Source organism: Balearica regulorum, chromosome 16, assembly GCF_011004875.1.
Source record: "Balearica regulorum gibbericeps isolate bBalReg1 chromosome 16, bBalReg1.pri, whole genome shotgun sequence".
NCBI classification, from domain to species: domain Eukaryota; kingdom Metazoa; phylum Chordata; class Aves; order Gruiformes; family Gruidae; genus Balearica; species Balearica regulorum.
In genome coordinates this window covers 7,536,106-7,554,975 of record NC_046199.1, presented here as the reverse complement: position 1 = coordinate 7,554,975, position 18,870 = coordinate 7,536,106, and the positions used below count along the sequence as shown (strand labels likewise).

The 18,870-nt window shown below is 40.3% G+C and overlaps 1 protein-coding gene across 3 annotated transcripts in view; it reads left to right on the top strand.

Moving 5' to 3' along the window:
• The window catches only part of PREX1 (phosphatidylinositol-3,4,5-trisphosphate dependent Rac exchange factor 1), a 167,142-nt gene that overhangs the window by 54,979 nt on the left and 93,293 nt on the right, over positions 1-18,870 (top strand). For all 3 annotated transcript variants that reach the window (XM_075768814.1, XM_075768813.1, XM_075768812.1), the window contains exons 2-3: positions 14,184-14,255; positions 18,403-18,525. In XM_075768814.1, the coding sequence (XP_075624929.1) occupies positions 14,184-14,255; positions 18,403-18,525 (195 nt within the window). The remainder of the gene's footprint in view (positions 1-14,183; positions 14,256-18,402; positions 18,526-18,870) is intronic.

Sequence of the window (18,870 nt, the reverse complement as noted above, 5' to 3'; positions counted from 1 at the left end):
TTCCAATGCAAGGGAGAAACCTGTGGTGTTATTGAGAAAAGGACAGGCTGTAGAAACATGCATTGGATCGATGTGCTTCATGTCTCTCAGCAATGTCTCTGCTGACTTCAGATGAAGGGAACTCAAATTTTTGCTGTTTTTCATTTAAAAGCAACAAAATACTTTGAGCAAACTGTTTTGATCACAAAGGCACTTCTAGTAAAATCAAAATTTTAGTAATTCCTTTTAAGTTTTTCCATCTATTTGCACCTCTGTAAAGAAAGAGCAAATGGATACCAAAGCTACATTTTTAGCTTTACTCTATATATAAATTAGAAACATGACTGCTAGCTCACTTTTAACACCACCCTCCTAACACAGCACAGAACATTTGACCTGTCAGTTCTAAATAGCTCCAAGTGAAGATGACCTTTTAACATAGCCTATAGTTGAGAGCCCTGTCCATCCTCATCCGTAGCCAGGCAGAACCCGCATGTCCTCGCAAACATTCAAAACAAGTCAGAGGCCATGGGAATGCTGGGGAGGGCAGTCTGCTTGCTGGAGCCATTCAGTTCGGGGTCTGCTAGCAAGCTTCACTCTCTCTCAACTTCCCCTTTATGTTTAAAATATAATGGTCTAATTCTTTGCTCTGATTCAGAGGAAGCTGGGGTTTAAGACTGTATGATATGATTGTGTTCTGCAAGAACATGTGTGCAGAGAAGAAATGCAGCAATGAGAGGGAGCTTTTCTTTAGTCTGTCACAACAAAATAAATGTGCATGAAGGGGAACTATGAAACCCAGCTCTTTGGCTGGGTTGAGGCAGTAGGACAGGCGATATTTTTAGATTGTGCTCTTGTCTAGCTCTTTGACCTGGCAAAATGGCATAATTTTCCACTTGTCTGAGAAGGAATGGGACAGGTTGCTGAGTATTGGATGCAGTGAAGAATTTAGGTCTGGCTAGACACCCCAAACTGGTGCTTTTTTTGAATAGCCCAAATATTTTAAGTCTGTAAAGCTGGGCAGGAACCCTGATGTGAATAAGCCCTCTGAGGATGTTTCTGAGGTGCTCTGTGCACAGAGCTTGGCTCCAGACCACGCTGCAGTGGGCTCGTTCTTCTCTGTCAAGGTTAGGGGTGTAGTGCTGTGTTTGGGAAAGAGAAGGAAAAAAAGCAAGGCCCACAAATGACATTGCCTCCAGGGAGATTTCTGGTTTGGTTAAAATTTTGGCATCGTATTTCATAATTAATTGAGGATTTTCTCCTGCCTGTTTGTCCAGTTCAGTCTTTGCTTACTACTTTATTCCACTGTAGGAATATAGGAAGGATATAGGAAAGGATGGCTGGAAAACAGTGTGCCATCACCATATGAACAACTGCAGTCAGATGGTGCACAGTTTAAAACGGTGCAGACATTGTTAGATTGGGCTCAGTTAGGAAAGCTAGCTCAGATCAGCTACTGTACTTTCAGCAAGCAGCTTTTCATCAGCTAAACTGTTTGTTCCTGCTCAGGGCTAGTGACGGAAGAATGTGCTTGTGAGGTTAATTTTTCTAATTCCTCTTTTAAACCAACATGTGAAAGACACTCTTTCTTTTTTTCCTCTTTTTTGTGTGTAAATAATTGCAAATACATCAAGGCAGATTTTGCAAGGTGCAACTGTGTGTGCAACCCATCTTTCTCTGCATGCAAACATAATCAGCAGTTGTGTGTAAGCACCGACTGAGGGCAAAGCACATGCAAAGTGGCAGCTCTGAAGCTGTGTTCCTTTCTTTCCTGTGGTAGGAAGTATTAATGCATTATGTTTCTCTAAAAACAAAAAAAACCCCACCGCAACCCAAAAAAAACCCCCCAAAACCCAAACCCAATTCTAAATTAACAGCTTTTTTGACTAGTTAGATTTAGTCAAATGTTGAAATATTTCCTGCCATCTTGCCTGGAAATACCTCTCCAGAGGTGAAATCATGGTGTAGCTGAAACCAGGCAAAAATCCCTGGGTTTTTGGGTTTTGTTGTTGGGGTTTTTCTGTTGTTGTGTTGTGTGTGTGGGGTTTGTTTGTTTGTGTGTTGGTTTTGTGTTTTTTTTTTTTTTTAAATCAAAGTTCAGTGAAAAAGCCTGAGTGCTTGGATAGAAAAGGTGCATCAAGTGCTGGATAGTATTTGGAAACTTATTGCATGTACTTACTTATAGAGAGGTTGGTGGTCTGATCAGAGACCAGGGAGGGACCTTTCCTTCTTATTTACAGCATTATTCTTTAGTGAATTATAAAATTGTAATAAAGACAAACATTTACTATGCAGTCAAAATATAGAAATGGGTATAATCTGTATCTAAACAGATACTTTCTTTTCTCAGAAGACACGTAGCATGGCCTAACCAGCAGTTTGTATGAAGACAATAAATGGGAGACTAAACTTTGCTTTCATTGATTTTTTGGGGAGTGATGTGTCCCATTGCCTTGTGGCCTTTGTGTGGGGAAGATGAAAATACAGATCAGCGTCCTTCTTGAGATTCGTTTTCCTTTCCATTTACCTGTAGAAGGTTAATCCTTTAGCTCACAAATAAACATACCCTAACTGCTAGTTTTATGAGGTGAGAGAATTCATAGCAGGGAGAGTTTGTCATGCTGTTTGCTTCTTGAAAGCAGCCCAAGCTGCATGAACCACACATTATCTGGTGTGCTCTGGTAGGAGGGGGAGAGAGCCAATTCCATGAACATCAGCCCATCCTGCCTTTAACAGAAAAGGCTTGGGAGAGTTGGAATTCCCTCTTTTTTTCCCCCTCCTCTCCCTTTCCCTTCTGAGATTCTATTCCTTTTCACCAAATCACGTATTTTTTTTCTATGCATTTGAAGTTCTTTGAAACCTTTCACAGGCTGCAGAGAAACAGCCACTCTCCTTAGGCTCCAGTGGTGAGAATCCCAGAACGTCATGGCATTTTGTGGAGTTTGTACTGCCTCCACGGAAAGCTGCGTTCCCCGTTGTCACACCACAGGCACTTAAGCAGATTTCTCCCAGCAGGAAATTTCAAGCTCCAAAGGCCAGGAATGCTAATGCCTGTGTGCTGCACCAGAGCTCCAGTTGCTGGTTATGAAGGAGGAAACATTCCATAAGAATTTACAGCCCCAGCCAGGGAGCCCATACAGACACTGCTGCTTGTAAGGAGCCCAAGGGGAGCTGACTGCAGTTACTGCACAGGCAGATATGGGGTAGTCTCCTAAACTAGAAATAACTTTGGAATTTACGTACCTTGATACATGACTGCACCTGTGTCTAGTATATCTGCATGGAGATTCTCAAATACAATTATTACTGCTTGCTGCCTAAAATCTGTTGGCCGATATGCCTGAAATCAGGACAGTTTCACTGGGATTTCTAGTAGTTGCTGCCAATTCCAATACTAGTTTTCTGCATAAGGCACCTAGAAATTTCAATGCTTCCTATTTTACCTCAGCTATGAAGAGTGATTAATAGGAAACTTGTGAGTGCATAAACAGATCTGATGCAAATACTTCTGAAGACCTCTCTAAGATGAAATGTCTAGTTTTGACATTTTGATTGGTTCTTTTGTAGCTCTAAACTTTATCAGTTGAGAAGGTAGAATTCTGTTCAATCAACTTGCACTCTTGGGCCCTTTTAAACTTAAGATTCAAGCACAAATACTTCTACATTATATGTGCATTTGAGAGTTCGATTTGATATACAACCTGATAGAAACCCAACATGTGTAAGTCAGTGCATGGAATATGGTTTGTTCATCCTGTTAGACACTTATGAGGTCAGATAGACATCTCCTTGACAAGATCTCCATAGAAGCAATCTTGATATTTCGATACAAAGTCTGATGCTAAACTGGTTTATGAGACTCTAAGTACCTATCAGCTGGGCATAGACAAAATGTTCCTGGTGAAATAGGATCCTGGGATTTTGTTACAGGTTTGCAATGTAGATCAAGTTTGTGGGTCACCTGAGATCGTGGTACTTGGGCCCAGTGCAAATTCACTATGTAATTTAGAACAAGTGTCAGTGAACCAGATGGCAGTAAGCTGAACTGGTCTGCTTCAGTTAGCTCAGAGATTCAATCTAAGCTTGAAAATTGATATTATGCAATATCATCACATAAACTAAGTTGGAAGACTAAGGGCTAGGTTGTCACGTGGGTCTACTCACATGAAAATCACTGAAGTTTATGTGGATTTACACCCCTGCACATTTTGGCAGTTCTGTTTGCCTGACCATTCACTTGAAGTAAAATTATTAACTTTGTGGCTCTGAAATGATCAGCTCATTACACGTATTCAGAAACTGAGTATGTAAGACAAGCTTCAACATTTTTTAAGCTTTTATCTATTCTTTATGATCCTTTCTTGCTGAGGAAATAACACTGGTTGAAGTTCTAGCCTATGTTGCAACTAATGTACAAAATTCCATGGACTCTAATGATACTAGATTTAATTTTAAATTTTTATTCTGTCTTGTCTGTTTAGTGTTTAATTTATTAAGACACCATCACTGGAAAGAGAAAGAGTAGAAAAGGGAGAGAATAATCTTTCTGATATTGGATTTCTTTAGCTTAGATTGGAATCTTAAAATATTAATTGAAGAAATCCCAATTTTTGCTACAATTACATTCAACACCTGGACTTTACTATTTTTGGGGACTATTTTTGTTTCTAGTCACTCAGATGCTTCTGCGTCCCTCCTGAAAAAGGAGTAGCTGTGTAGAGCCTGAAACCTGATTAAACATTCCCTGGTACTGATAGATCTTAGTAGTTGGAGACATCACTAATCTAGAACTGGTTGCATTCTGCAGGCTCCTCTCTGTTATGGACATAGTGAATGTAGAGTAATATGGGTCAAATCTTGAAGTATTTGTGTGCTGTTTAATGGACCCTTTCTCCTGAAGCAAACTTTTGTTAAAGTAACGTAAAGGCTAAGCAGACACAGACTTGTCAGGATTTATTCCTCTACATAAGAGGAATGAAGTAAAACACACTATTCAAACAAACTATGTCCTGAAAGCATTTTGAAGAGTTCCACGGTGCAGTAAGATGATCAAAATAATCTCATGATTGTAGAACAGCGAGAAAGACATGAAGAGGCCAATAAAAGGGAGAATATTCCAAAGGCTTGAGAGAATTAGGCACATAACTTTCTTAAGCTCCTTTGAAAATCCAAACAAATACATTTTCTGTTGATATTAAAAATGGGCTGGAGTCATACAGGGGTAGATATTCACAGAAGGGTGTGCGTAAGCTCTGGGTCTGCAGAGGAGAAGAGGGATTTTTTAAAATCTACAATAATAAGAATATTCAAAGTGTTTAGGAGTAATGTTGAAGAGGAGGGAGAGCATGAAGAGGAGTCAAGAGGGGTAGGGTATGGGAGATGTGAAGAAATTAGTAAAAATGAGTCCTGAAGGATTTCAAAGGTGAAAATATAGCTTTTGGTGGGCCCTGAAATGATTTGGGATCTTCTGACCTGCCTGAGGATGCAGATGTTAGAGTCTGGGGGGAGGAGGGGACAGCAGAGGTCAGGGCATGGTAGAGAAAAGACAATGGACCCCTCTGCAGCACTAGCCTCTCTTTCACTTCACAAAAAGTTTTTTGTAATTCAAATGAAAACAAACTCTCCTTAAGAAAGGGATCTCTTTTTGGAGTGAGAAACACTGCAACATATTTCACTCTCACTTCCCTTTGGTTTCACCTTCCTTCATCAGTCAATGCATGAATGAATTTGGTCTGACCTTTTTTTGTTGTTGCAGAATTCCGGTGTAAACATCAGTGTACTGGAGACACAGATATAGTCTGAGATCTTTTTGGAGCTTTCTTTGTAAATTACTTTTTCTGGGAAGTGCTGCTACATCAATTCACTTGTGATGAGTCCCAGAATACTACCATGCTGAGATTGTCTGTGCACGTTAATTTTGCATGTGTCAGCTTGCGCTGCCCCCATGTTTGTAGCATCCATGCTGAGACACAGTCACTGGTTCGCTTTTAAAAATGATTCAGTAACACTCATTCCCCTGGAACTTTGTATTTACAGATGCTGTGAAACTGGTACAGGCAAGGAGGGTGGTCTAGTCTAAACTCGTCACCCAGGCGCTCTCTTGATGGAAAGAGAAGGGCATTTCTAGAGGGTAATTCAGCCTTGCTGCTTAAACATCACTCCTAGAGGACAGTAACTCATCCTCTGAAGTTGCCTGCCTGTTGGTCTCTATTGTGGAGGGAACCTATATCACTAACTTAGGGCAGGCTTCAACTTTTCAGTGGGTGGAATTAGATGAGGTGAATCCTAGCCACAGTGATTTGTTGGCAGAAACCATTTTGTGTTGAACCCATGTCAAGACAGTCAAAGTAAGTAAAAAACGATTGGAATGCCTGACTCCATCAAGCACCACTGAAAATCCCAGTGCTACGCAATGCCAGTATTTTGCAACTGTTTTTCATTAACTTTGATGTTATAGACTGTATAACACTCAGTGGCAAGACAGATGTAAGATAAATCAGCCAAGCGCGGTCATAACTCTATGAGCCTTAAAATGGTTAAGGACAAATCAGTTTGAGTTTTGGAAATATCTCAGGCATATAGCTTACATAAGTAGTGGCTATTTCTCTTATGTAGTATATAAAGAAATAATCCAGTTTTTTTATTCAAGCATTTTATTCGTACATACGCTTACATAATTTTAAGCAGCTGAGTTTCTGAATGCTTCCCCGTATTTCATTTGGTATTTATCAGGATGCACCATATGTCAGACTAAGAAGTGGGAAAGAGTTTTCAAGTTGCCATGGTCAGTTCTTAGTTAATGTTTATTAAATTGTTAGTATCAGTGGAGGCTTTCTAATATGTATAGATGTATTTATTGCTTATATATCTTTACAATTCTAAAAAAATACCTGTTGAAAGTATGCTTCAGATAAAAAGATCTCTCCCCTGTGATACACCTGGATTTTGCAACTGAAGCTGCATTTGTTTTCTGATGGTCTTTGCAGTTTCACCTGAGATGGGGTCTACTTTTTTTGCAAATGGTCATGTAGTCTTCTGTGGAAAGAGGTGATCCATGCTGTAACATCCATGCTTTGATGTGTGTGAAATGATTTTTATTCTAAATGACAACACTGGAACGAAAAAAGTCTTCATAAAAGCAGGAAGTGTGGGTGTGTGGGGTAGAGTTGGTGCATATGACCAAGAAAGACATTGTCATCACGGATATGGGAGTAATAGTCCTCAAGGCAGAGATCTTCATATTTGCTTTCAAGAGCAGTGATGTGAGTATCATAGAGCATAGGTGATCAGTATTAGTAGTTCACCTTATTTCATGTCTAACATAGCCCAGATTATGCAAGGGCTGTAACCTTTGGAAAAGTGTTATTTTAAAAACTGTACAGTAGAATCTATTTGACCTTCTGCTTAGCAGTAGACAATGATGCAGGCTTACAGGTCAGACTGCCTGAACTGTTTGCAGAGAAAGTATTTGATATTCCATAATATACATGACTTCTTTTTTTTTTTTTTTTTTTTTTTTTTTTAAATCATCTTGGTTAGCTAATAGTTTAGTTCCTCTTCAGGGGATAGATAAAAAAACAAATATGTACCAATAAGCTGTGAGGTTTTAAAGCCAATCTGATACACAGGAAGCCTGAAATTAGGGCAATAGAAGATATTTCTGATGCTATTTCCTCTTACTAAACACCTCTGCCTACCAGGCAAGTCCCTGTTCAGCTGTTTGCTGATGAATTAATTTGGCTGTAAATTTGAGCTACTTTGTGCAGAATTGCTGCCTCTCACAGCTGTGGCTCTTTATTGTTTTAAGAGGATCTAGAGAAAAATATTCTTCATAGGTGAAATATTCTGTGCAAGAATTTCAGTATAATGCACTCATCTGATGCTGAAGTTCTTCTTCCTTTACCAGACACTGATAATTTAAAATGTACTTTATAGAAATCTTAATATAGCAGCCAGTAATTGAGCAATGAGTAAATACAGGATTGCCAGTTTACAATGTAAGAGATACAGTAATATATTCTTTAAAAGTAGGGTTGCTTCAGTCTTGCTCCATTTTACATGTGTAATGCTAGTGATGCCACAGGAGTTGCTTCTGATTCCCAATATTCTAACTGAAATTTCACAACTGAAAAACCTGAATCAGACCCAGCAGTCTACATGTATATGCTGGCTTTTCTCCAGGAAAATAAGAGAAGTTTGAAAACAAGTTGTCTGAATTTACACAAGAACGACTTCATCTGTCTCTTAAAATCCAACTGTCTCGGATGGAAGTCAGTAGATCTCGGTTAACAGTGCGCGGTGCTGCAGACCGTTCTAGGAACAGTAGAACTGAAGTAGATTGACCTCCAGTTGAAGTGACTTGATTCCCACTTGGTTGGTAACACAAAGCTGTGCTAGGATTCAGTGAAACATCTGCATTCAGGTATTTACAACATGTTTAAAGGGAAATTCTGGAAGACTTAGTTTTCCATAGAAATACACACTTAGTCATTATGAAGGGGGAAAAAAAAAGTTGTGATGGGATTCATTTTGTATAAATAGCCCTATGCAGTCATTGTTATGTTATTTTGAGATGATTTATTGCATTGTCTTTCAGACTTCAGCACAGGTGAGGACGGCAGTTCACACGTAGGATGCAGGATATTTGTTTCCTGTCATTTGTGCAGAGCTTTAGCTTATACGCTGCATATCTGACAGAAAGCAAAAGAGCATGATCAGGATGACAAGGTTCAAAGCTAACAATTGAGTAACATAAGCAAGGATGCAGCTGCTCTTAAAACACAAACTTCAGCAAACATTCATTTTAAGTTGTCAGGTTATTTCAGTAGAGCTGTATTCCCACAGGACTTTCAAGCCACTTTGCTAAAGACAATGGAGTTTTTTGGTATCTCGCTTGTACTGCAGTGGAGACAAAGGCTTATCTAACAGCCACGTTTAGTGGCAACACTTATTCAAGTGATAAAAAAATAAATAAAATAAAATTACACTTGCAAGATCTTGTTCAAATCTTTGTGACAAGTTTTACTCTGTATTGTCAGAGACAGGTTAATGCATAGCCCCTATGCTGTAGTTGCAAGGTGAAGATGCTAATGATGGTCAAATGATGAAATTCATTGTCCGTGTCACCTTCATTTTTCACTGTGAGCACATTTTCTTGTAATCAAAATGTCTGCACTTGCAAGAAGCTTCAAACAATTGATTGCACAAGTGTAAAGCAATTTATTAATTTGAAAATACTAGGCTCATCTAGATCCCTGCATTGTTCTGAATCAGTCCTGGTCACTGCCAAATTTAAGAAAATTGCCTCACTTGTTTCTGAAGAGCAACAAGAAATTCTAGTCACCTGTACAGAAAATGGGTTTCACAGGATTGTGCTTTCAGATATTGCTCCTTCTGGATATGGTAGTCAGTTGCCTCATCACTGTCTGTTTCTGTTCTCCCTTTCATTTCCCTCAGGGTGATGCACGGTTTGCCTGCCTTGCTGTTTAACCAGAAATCTCTTGCTATTTCTGAACATTTGAGGAAGTATCTGCCTTAGACATGAATTTTGAGAAGGGACATGAGCAAACTATCACTGCCTGGTCCCTAGTATTTGCAATGTGTTACTTATGCCACACAGAAGGTGGTAAACTCTGATTTTTCCCTAATGAAGTTAAGGCTACAAGTCAAAGTTCAACAAGGGCCATATGAAAAGCATTTGAGAGAAATCCCAGTTGCTTTAGTCTTTTTCATGTGAGAACAACTCACAATTAGCAGATTCATTCCTTAAAGTATGCTTTGTGCTTTTGTGGTTCAGAGGTGCAGCAAAGATACTCAAAGCAACAAGGTTTCATTGAAACAGTAGATTGTAAGGATAATGAACTGAAGAGGAAAATATCTTCATGAAAAAGGGGCCATTAAAAAGTACTTATTCACTGAAATGAACTTTTATACTTAAATTGCATTCTAGATTTGTAATGTGTTTGTATTAGTATTTGTTGGAAGGAACTTACCCAACATGACATGGTGCACAAAGGAAGTATTTCACTCTGCTCGTTCTAATTTGTCATAGATTTGCTTGAATCCTGCAAGGCATTTGTACTGTAAGACAAACTATAAACTGTGTTTATGCATGACATGAGGAGCATCAGCAATGTCCTGCTGAGTTTGGAAGCGGCAGACCTCTAGGGCAACAAGTCACAGTACACAAATAAATGTTATGTTGATGCAGCAGCTGAATTTTAAACAAAAACGAATCCTCTGTGAGCTGTTTTCCTAATGATTAGCATGTAGGCATGGAAGATGAGACCTTCACAGACCTTTATTGAGAGAATGAAAATTTATCAGCCTGGTTTCCCACTTTTTCCCCCTTCACTGTGCTGTCACCTGTTTTTGTTCTGGACTTACGGGCTCTACCAGTCCTTCTCCCCTCTTCTGTTGTGCAGGCAGTAGTCCACCATGCAGCTTGGGTTACTCAGAGACCTGCCCCAGTGTGAGCACAGCAGAACACTACAAATGGCAAGAGAGTAAATGCAGTATCTGTGGACATAAGAAGGAAAGATGTCATGTTATCTGCCATCTTCTTATCTCTCTTTTTTGTGAATTTTTTAACCTTGTATCGGTCCTGACCAGTGTACAACAAGCAGATAGAATGGAGCAGAGTCTACTTGTGTTGCCTGTTCATCTCTTTTTAACTCTTCAATGGAGTGTTATTGATCTGATGTGTGATTGTTGTTTCAGTATAGTATCATAAGCTGCTGTCCTTCCCCAAATCCCTGGTAGTTCATAAGTGTAGGAAACCAACAGCACGCCACAGTAGAGCGTTCCACTTTTGATTGTGGCGGAGAGGTGATTGTGATCATCCTGCTGTGTCCTAGGAATGATTTTCAGAGTCCCCAAGTCCTAGGAATGTTTTTCAGGAGGTCCCAAGAAAGCTGACCCCTATGCTTCCGCATATCCCTGGAGGATAGTGAGTTCATTTTTGCAAGCGTTGCAGATGAAGAGCGTTATACTGAGGGGTCCCTGAAAGTTCCTCATAGGAAATGTCAAGGACTTAGACCCCTTGGATTCATATATGAGTTGCGTAGAGTGTGAAGAGGTTGGAGCAGCCAGAGAGAGCCTCAGTAACTTTTTAGGTGGTCAGAAAAGCCTTTACCCCTTCAACTACTTCCTCTTTATAACAATATGTTTTGGAATATAAATAAGAGATGGGCATGGCAAGTTTTGTAGTATTCACCACCGCCACCTCTCTTTCTTCATCACCTTTGTCCTGTCCTGGCCCAAATACCTGTCTGATTTTCTAGAAAATCAATAGGTCTAATAAAAGACCACACCACTCCCTGTAGCTCTGTTTCCCAGAGTTGCATACTACTTTTGTAAGAGGTCTTAGAGTTTGTGTCACTTGGTGAATAGGGGGATGGTGTTGGTAGAGATGAGTTTAGAGCCTAGTAAAACCAGTAGCACAAAAAAAATCACTTGAGTTTGGAAAACACTGACCTGAAAGTCTGAACAAAATCTCTGGGAAAAGAGCTGCTTTTTCCAAGCTAGAAGTGGTTTGGGACGAAAGTGATGTTGTCATGTGAACAGGGCATGCAACATTAGCTCTGTGAGCTGTTGCTTAATGGCTTGTGTTTATCACACTTTTTAATTTGAATGACTGTGTTGCAAAAGATTGTTTGCACATGAGAAGGTATTGAAAACCGGAGAACAAATAGTTCTGCATCCACTAAGTTTTGATGTTTTTGGAGGGATTGCATTTTGGAAAGTAGACTACTAAATTTCTAGGACCAAAATCTCTTGTAACTGTCTTGTTTTATTATCCCTGGAGAGTCTACCATTCATGCACATCGAGACAAATCAGAGGCTGTAGGAGATTTGACAAACTACCTACAAAGTTAACTGCCGCCTTCCCTCTTATGTCTTTCATCCTTTCTACACTCTCCCTGCTTCTGTGCCTTTCTCATGTTTTGTTTGATTTTTTTCTCTCCTTTTTTTCCCTTTCTCATGCTCACATTAAATGATCTTTTCAGACAAGCGTCACAGAAAAGCTGTTTTTTAGATTAACGCAGACTCTGCTTTTTTATTGACTAGCCTGCAACAGCTAATGTGATTTGCACTTCTGTTTACCAGCTTTCTATTATTAGACCCACTATACTGGGACTAATATGCAGGTAACTATTAGTCACCAGTGGAACTGCTAATTGTAGATTAATTAATCATTCCAATTGGATTTGTTATCTCCAAACAGAAATGTGATTAAGGCAAGGAAAAGTCTCTGCCTGGCTTATCTTTTGAGAATGAGTGACTTTAATATGATGTGTTACCTCATATAAATCAGATGCCTGATTATTAATGCTCAGATATCACACCCAGCACTGAAGTGGGACGGCAACAGCTATTCCTGTCAATCCTCCTGCCATTAGTCATCATGCTGAATGCTCCATCCCAGACAGTTCCCTTACTGTTGCCAAGGTGCTGGGCAGTACATTAACATTGCAGCAGTTCCTGGCCAGATTATTGGCGAGGTGGACTGGCTGGTTCTTATAAAATGCTGGCAGACACGTCTTGTCCCTTTAATGCAGGAATCTGTTCTTCAGACTTCTTAGTCCGCACAACATGCTCCAAGCTCTTCATACCTAACTGGAATCTAGCCAGGATCTCCTTCCTGTTTAGCAATACGAGAGGAGCAACGTGGTTATAGTCCTTGAAACTGGCTCAAAAGCAGGTTGAGAATTCAGAGCCAAAAAAAATTTAGGGTCTGTGTGCCTTTAATATCTTTTTTTTATTGGTGCCTGTCCTGTAAAGTGTGAGCAGCTGACAAGTGACAGAGCCATGGTTAAGCAGAAACAGCTTTTAGCGCTGGAAGTCAGACGCACATGTTTGCTGTCTTCCAACCAAAATACCAGAGGCAAAGGCATTCCATAAGCTGTAAGTTTGGTTCAGTGACATTGCTTCTTATCAGGTTGTAAGCTGCTGCCAGTCCCAACAGGCAAAAGGAGAAAAAAAAAAAAAAAGCTGAGTGTGCATCAGCTGACATGGGCATTGCTCAGGAATAGTTCAACTTTTAAAAGCCTTTTATTATCAAGCTGTAACAAAGCTGCTTTGTACCATAAATACAAAGAAATGACCTGCTTCCCCTCTCTGTCTCAGGTGGGTAAGGAAAGTTCCTTTCTTCCTTGTTCACAGCACTCTCCAGAGCTCGCTCCTTTGTGTGGGAGGCAAGTTAGAAACCACTAACAAGAACAGAGAGGAAAGCCCTCTGCCCTTCTGTGTGTGGGTCATGTCACTTATCACAGCAGATTCTGCCCTGTGGGTATTTGCAACTCTTTGCTGTTGCCTGTGGAAGGTAAATTTCCCTACTCTCTGTTCAGAAGTGCCCTTGAGCCAATAGTTGCTAAAACAGTGGAGACTTCGGGTAGAAATCCCATGCAGTGTGCTTTGCTAAACCCTTCCCACTGGATCAAATATGTTGTGGGTATGTTCAGTGCAAATGCAAATAAGTCCTGACTGCCAGTAGCCAGAATGATGCTTTGAAGGCTGATACTTGGATCACTGTCCTGGAGATTTTTATTGATTTGCCTGTTAAAGCCAAAGTGTGTAGAGCTGAGGGAAGGGGAAACCTGGCCCAGGTGAAAAGTTCCAGCACTGTTTTGTCTGTTTTTAACCAAATGAAATACAGTGAACAGGATAATGTGTCCCAGACGCTGGCTGGCGATTTCCATTTCCCTTCCCCAAGTATTGAGTCTGTTGAACTTGTCTATAACCCTAGCTCATAGCTCTGACATGCCTCAGCTCCAGTAGCATAAATGTCCTTTTGTGGTTCTTTGCAGTCCTTTTTGCTGACATATATCTTGATGTGCATCAGGCACGCTGTCTCCCAAAGTCATAACAACTGCATCTTGGAGAGAGGGAAAACCTTCAAAGAAAGAACCAAACAGACTTTTGCTTGGTCTACTGGTAGTAGCAGATAATTAAGTCTAAAAGTTTCAACAGAGGGAAGACATGGCCAGGCAAAACCCTACAACATGGTAGGAAATATCTTTTGTGTTACCCTGAATGCAACTCTGAGTCTAAGAACTGTGGTGGTGATTTGGTAAATGTTTACAATTTTTTTTTAGTCTTAAAGGTAATCAGCTGCACTATGTTGATGGGAACCTAGAGAATATAAAAGAGTGAAATCAAACTGTATCAAGCCATTTGAACATAGTCTTTTTTTATCTCTGCAGGCATTTCTTCACCGGATCCGCCAGAATGCTGTGGACAAAGCAGAGAAGTACATAACAGAGGAGAATGTTAAGGTATTTATTCTATCTTCCTCATTTTGTTGGTAGGGAAAATGATATGTAATGAAAGGCTAGATTCAGGGATATGAATATCAAATATCCTCATGTCATATTGATTCTTATTATTAAACTGGTTCCCTAAGGAAAAGAGGCTCATGTTTACAGTTTATCTGTCAATCTGTTTGCCCATTCGTATAGCTGTCATCTTCCAACAATTTTTCATCCCACCAACTAATTTCAGTAAAATTTGACAACAGTGTAGTGTTGTCAGAGATACTAACTTTTGGCAAGATTTCTGCAATAGTGAGCAGAGGACAGAGAAGCCTTTTCAGTGTCTTTGAAAGGAAAGGCAGGCAGGGAATGCACAGCCCTTATCTGTTTTGATTGACAGTATTCAGTTAGCCAGTTTGCATCTGCTGTCTTTTACAAATCTCAGACTGATAGAGCTTATGAGAAGGAGGCAGGAATAAGTCTTTGTGTGCTAGTGGGAAGGAATTTGGGTTTTTGTGGGAGGACTAAGTAATGGGAGACCCTTGCATGAGGAGGTTCCTGAATAAAATTTGCACTGGAAAGAGATATGGGACATAGAACACAGAGCTGTGAGATACTAGCTTTGTCCTTTGCACTTGTGGGAGCAGGGCGCAGCTACAATAGGTTTAAAGCACCAGCCAGCGCTACTGCAGCTGGCATGTGTTTGCCCAAGGCTGGTTCCTCCATTTCAGATACCAATATTACCTGAAGGTATAGAGATCCTAGCAGGGCTCTAGCCCCTGTTTTTGCTATTCATTCTGCAGGCTAGCAATACTGTAGTATTGACTAACTGGCATCAGAATGGGCTGGTAGCAAGATGGCTCAGCAGCTTTGTGGAGCTAAGCCTCTCACTGTCTTCGAATTTGGAAGCCCTTGCTCCCCAGAAACTCACCATCTAGAGTCTGAAGTAAGTTTGGGGGTGGCTGAAGAAAAAGCAGACAAATGATTAGGGACAATAGATCTCATGTGCAGAGAAGTGTGCAAAAAGTAAGCTCTGCATGGGAAATAAACCTATGCAACCATTTGCCAATTTGACGAACAGCCACAGATGTTAATGAAAGTTATTATTCTATCATTATTCATATATCATCAAACTGAATATTAATTATGACTGCCACATAATCAGATGCAGTACCCACAAAGCCAGTAGAGATTAATCCATATTTTCTCTGCTGATTTGTATTTGAAGTTTCATCACACTCCTCTGGGGGAAGTACCACTTCATTTTTGTGTCACTCTTGAAGTGCCTGGGGGGTCTTTTTGAGGCCATTGTGAGACCTCATTTATTCTTATTATTACAATACCCAGCTTTCAATAACAGAGCTTCTCTTCAGTAATAAAGGGCCTATGCCTTTTGCTGATAAAATAGAATCAGAAAGGACAGTTTTCCTGATCAGAGTCAATATTATCTCCCCCTCACATCCCCCCTTCCCCAAATAATTTGTCTTTCCTGCAATTGAAAGATACTTGTTCTTTCCTTTCTTTCCCGTTCCTTTCCTTCCTCCTTGCTGGTGGAGACAGGACAAGCAAGGTGGTGTTGGGACTTCTGATAACTTTGCCTGCTAATATTATGTATCTTGAGTCACCAGAGAGCTGTGAGGTGGCTGGCAGCAGCAAGGATAGTAGCAGAGACTGTATAAATGATTTGCCAGCTTATGTAAGGAGAAGCCCATCTTTTCTTCTCTTTCTTCATGCAGCAGAAATGTCTAGAGGAAAAGACAGGGTATTCTGGCAGTCACTTACCTCTGAGCAACAGGAGAAAGTGCTTTTTAGGATAATTTGGGTTATCGCTCTCAGTATTATTTTTGCAGGTTTCTCCTGCAGCTGGCGCTAAACATTGGAGATGTTGGTAATCTTTGGCCACTGTATCCCCTTCCAGAAAGGCCATGTTGAGTCCTGTGCCAGGCCCAGATTTCACAAGTACTCCAGTGACTAACAGCTGCAGCAACATCATAAAAAAATGTTTTTAGTTTATTCACTGCCTCATGTGGAAATAACATGATTGATGTATTAGTATTATGCTACATTCACAGCAGGGCACTGATGTAAATTTACTGATACAGTAGATTGAAGGCAGTACAATTTGAGGGTGTATGCAAGCTGCCAGACATAGATCCTTGTGTGAGGCTTATAAATGGTAAATGTGTATTGAATATAGAAGCACACGTAGTCAAGGTCTCTCTGCTGCCTCGATTTTCAAATAACTCTTCTTATCTGCAAATTCTGCTGCAAGCAGAGCTCTACTGACCACCGTGGAATTTATTAGATTACAGAGATACTCCTTGGATTAAAAAACACTCCCTGAAGACTGGTCCTGAAGGATAAAATCATCCCTGACAGATGTCTTCCTCTTCCTTGTTAATCCCCTTTTGGCACAGCTTCTGGCAAAGCCATGCAGACAGAGGCTACTGTGTCATCACATCAGTTTCAGCCATGTGACAGACCCACTGTATGCTCTGCTTGAATTAGCATGGGAAGTTTTCTGGAAGCAATCAAACAACCCTAGCTCCCTGTCCTTTATTTTGGTTCAGAGCCCATCAGTGCAAATTCAGTGTGTTGGAATCTTTTTAGTTTGTTCAGAGCTAGAAAGGAGCTATGAGGCACAAGTATGCATTAATGATGGTGGATACTACTATATCCTGGTATTCCTAAAGTGAGAGGGGAACAAAGACAAGGAAGATGAACAGGCTCTGCTCTGCACATGCAGCCAGCTTGCAGGAGGAGTTTGAGAGAAATACTCTGCCTATCCTTGAATAACAGAAGGTACAGAGTTGAACCTGGGTACATGCAGAGAGGAAGGTTCCTTGAATTCCTGATTGTGTCTACCCCTGCAAAACCAGAAAGAAACTGGTTTTAAACCAGGAATTAAGGTTTCATTCCTGTCTTTAATGATTAGACTTAATTTACAGATTATTGTTTTTCTGAATTACTGCCACATCACCAGCCACCACGCTGAAGCGGTGTCACACCTGGTGAATAAATTCCACTGCATAAAGTTGAAAAGCTTAGCATTACAATAAGGTGTTTTAAGAAGTGTTGGAAGAAGTTAGGCTTGATCACTTCCACACCGAATGCCAGGAAGATGAAGGCTGGCTTTGTCAGGCTGCACACTTTGGGGTTCACCCACTTGCTGCGCAAAACCTGGGAGGCTGCTTCCAATATGAAATCTGGTTTGACTGCACTGCAGATCTTCTCTTTGCAAGTCCTATAGTTAAAGCAAAGTGATAGAAAATGTTGTCTGCAATATGGGTATCACTGCAGACTCCAGGACTTACTCTGCCCATTCAGGCTTTCCTCCAGTGGCTGTCGATACTGATGGCTGTGTCACCATGCATCAGGACTTCTTCTGCTGTGTAGGTAGCATTCCATCTCCTATATGTGTATTCACACTTTCTTCTCATATTTTTTTTGTAAATGATTACGGCTTATAAAGCTTATATGTTTATAGCAGCTTTCACCCTGGCAGTTTATTCCCCTTAGCACATGTATATTCAAATCACTAGGGATCATTTAGCTGTGAGATTGCACAATTACCTTTTAGTACACATCTAAACTAGGGGCCTCTATCTCATTACGCATGCCTTTTAGATCCACCGAGACCAGTGAAAGGGAACTCTCAAATGGTGTTCGTGATTGGCAAGCATTTTACACTGTTCTGTACTCCTGTCAGTGAAATGCTAGCTCCCACCTGGCAGAGGTTGGGCCTCCTATTTACAGATACAACTTTGTGCGTTATAGCTTCAAGTCCCTTTCTTCCAGAAAGTGATTTCTAATGTATGGGAAGAAAAGGCAAATGATTTCCTGCTTCTACCTCCTGCAAAGTGAGTTTGGTCTTTGTGATTCCATTCACCAGGTTCAGTCTCACAGGAAATCTCCTCTAGTCTTGAAAGGGTTGCTTGCATTCATCATGCTCAGGTATCTGGAAAGACAACCTTCATTTACAGCAGGTACTTCAGTAGCAATAAAGATTACCATAAGGGGCCAGGAAAGGGGCAAATACAGCGTAATTCATTCTGTACAAGTCCCTGTCTGTGCAGCAAGTCTAGAGCCACAGTAATTTGGTGCTACTATTTTAACAAAACACTCTCAGATATATTAACAGCTAGCAATGTTTTTTTCCTTTATATTTCAGATCTTATTTTCTAACATTGAAGACATTCTTGGTGTTCACAAGGAGTTCCTGGCTGCCCTGGAATTTTGTTTACAACCAGAACCTCAGTCTCAGCATGAACTGGGAAATGTTTTCTTAAAATTTGTAAGTACAATGACTTAATGCTATCTGAAAATGCAGTTTCCTGTCATAAGCTCACATGCCCCTTAGCTAGCCCTAATCTCTAAGGCTTGTGGCAATACCACGACAATGTGTGTCTTGTATGAAAGTTGTAGGTAGGGTGGGAAAAAAACTTGTGAATGAGGTTAGAACAATGGAAAGCACATCAAACTCAGTTAAACAACGAGGTATTTTTAGAAACTCTTCCTTTTCCCATTGAATATTTTTTTCCTTTTTTCTCACCCAGCTGATCACATTTTATTGCTGAGAATTTGTCTGCTTTGGTTCCAAATGTTTCAAAAAAGCAGTACAATTTCAAGTAAATGAATA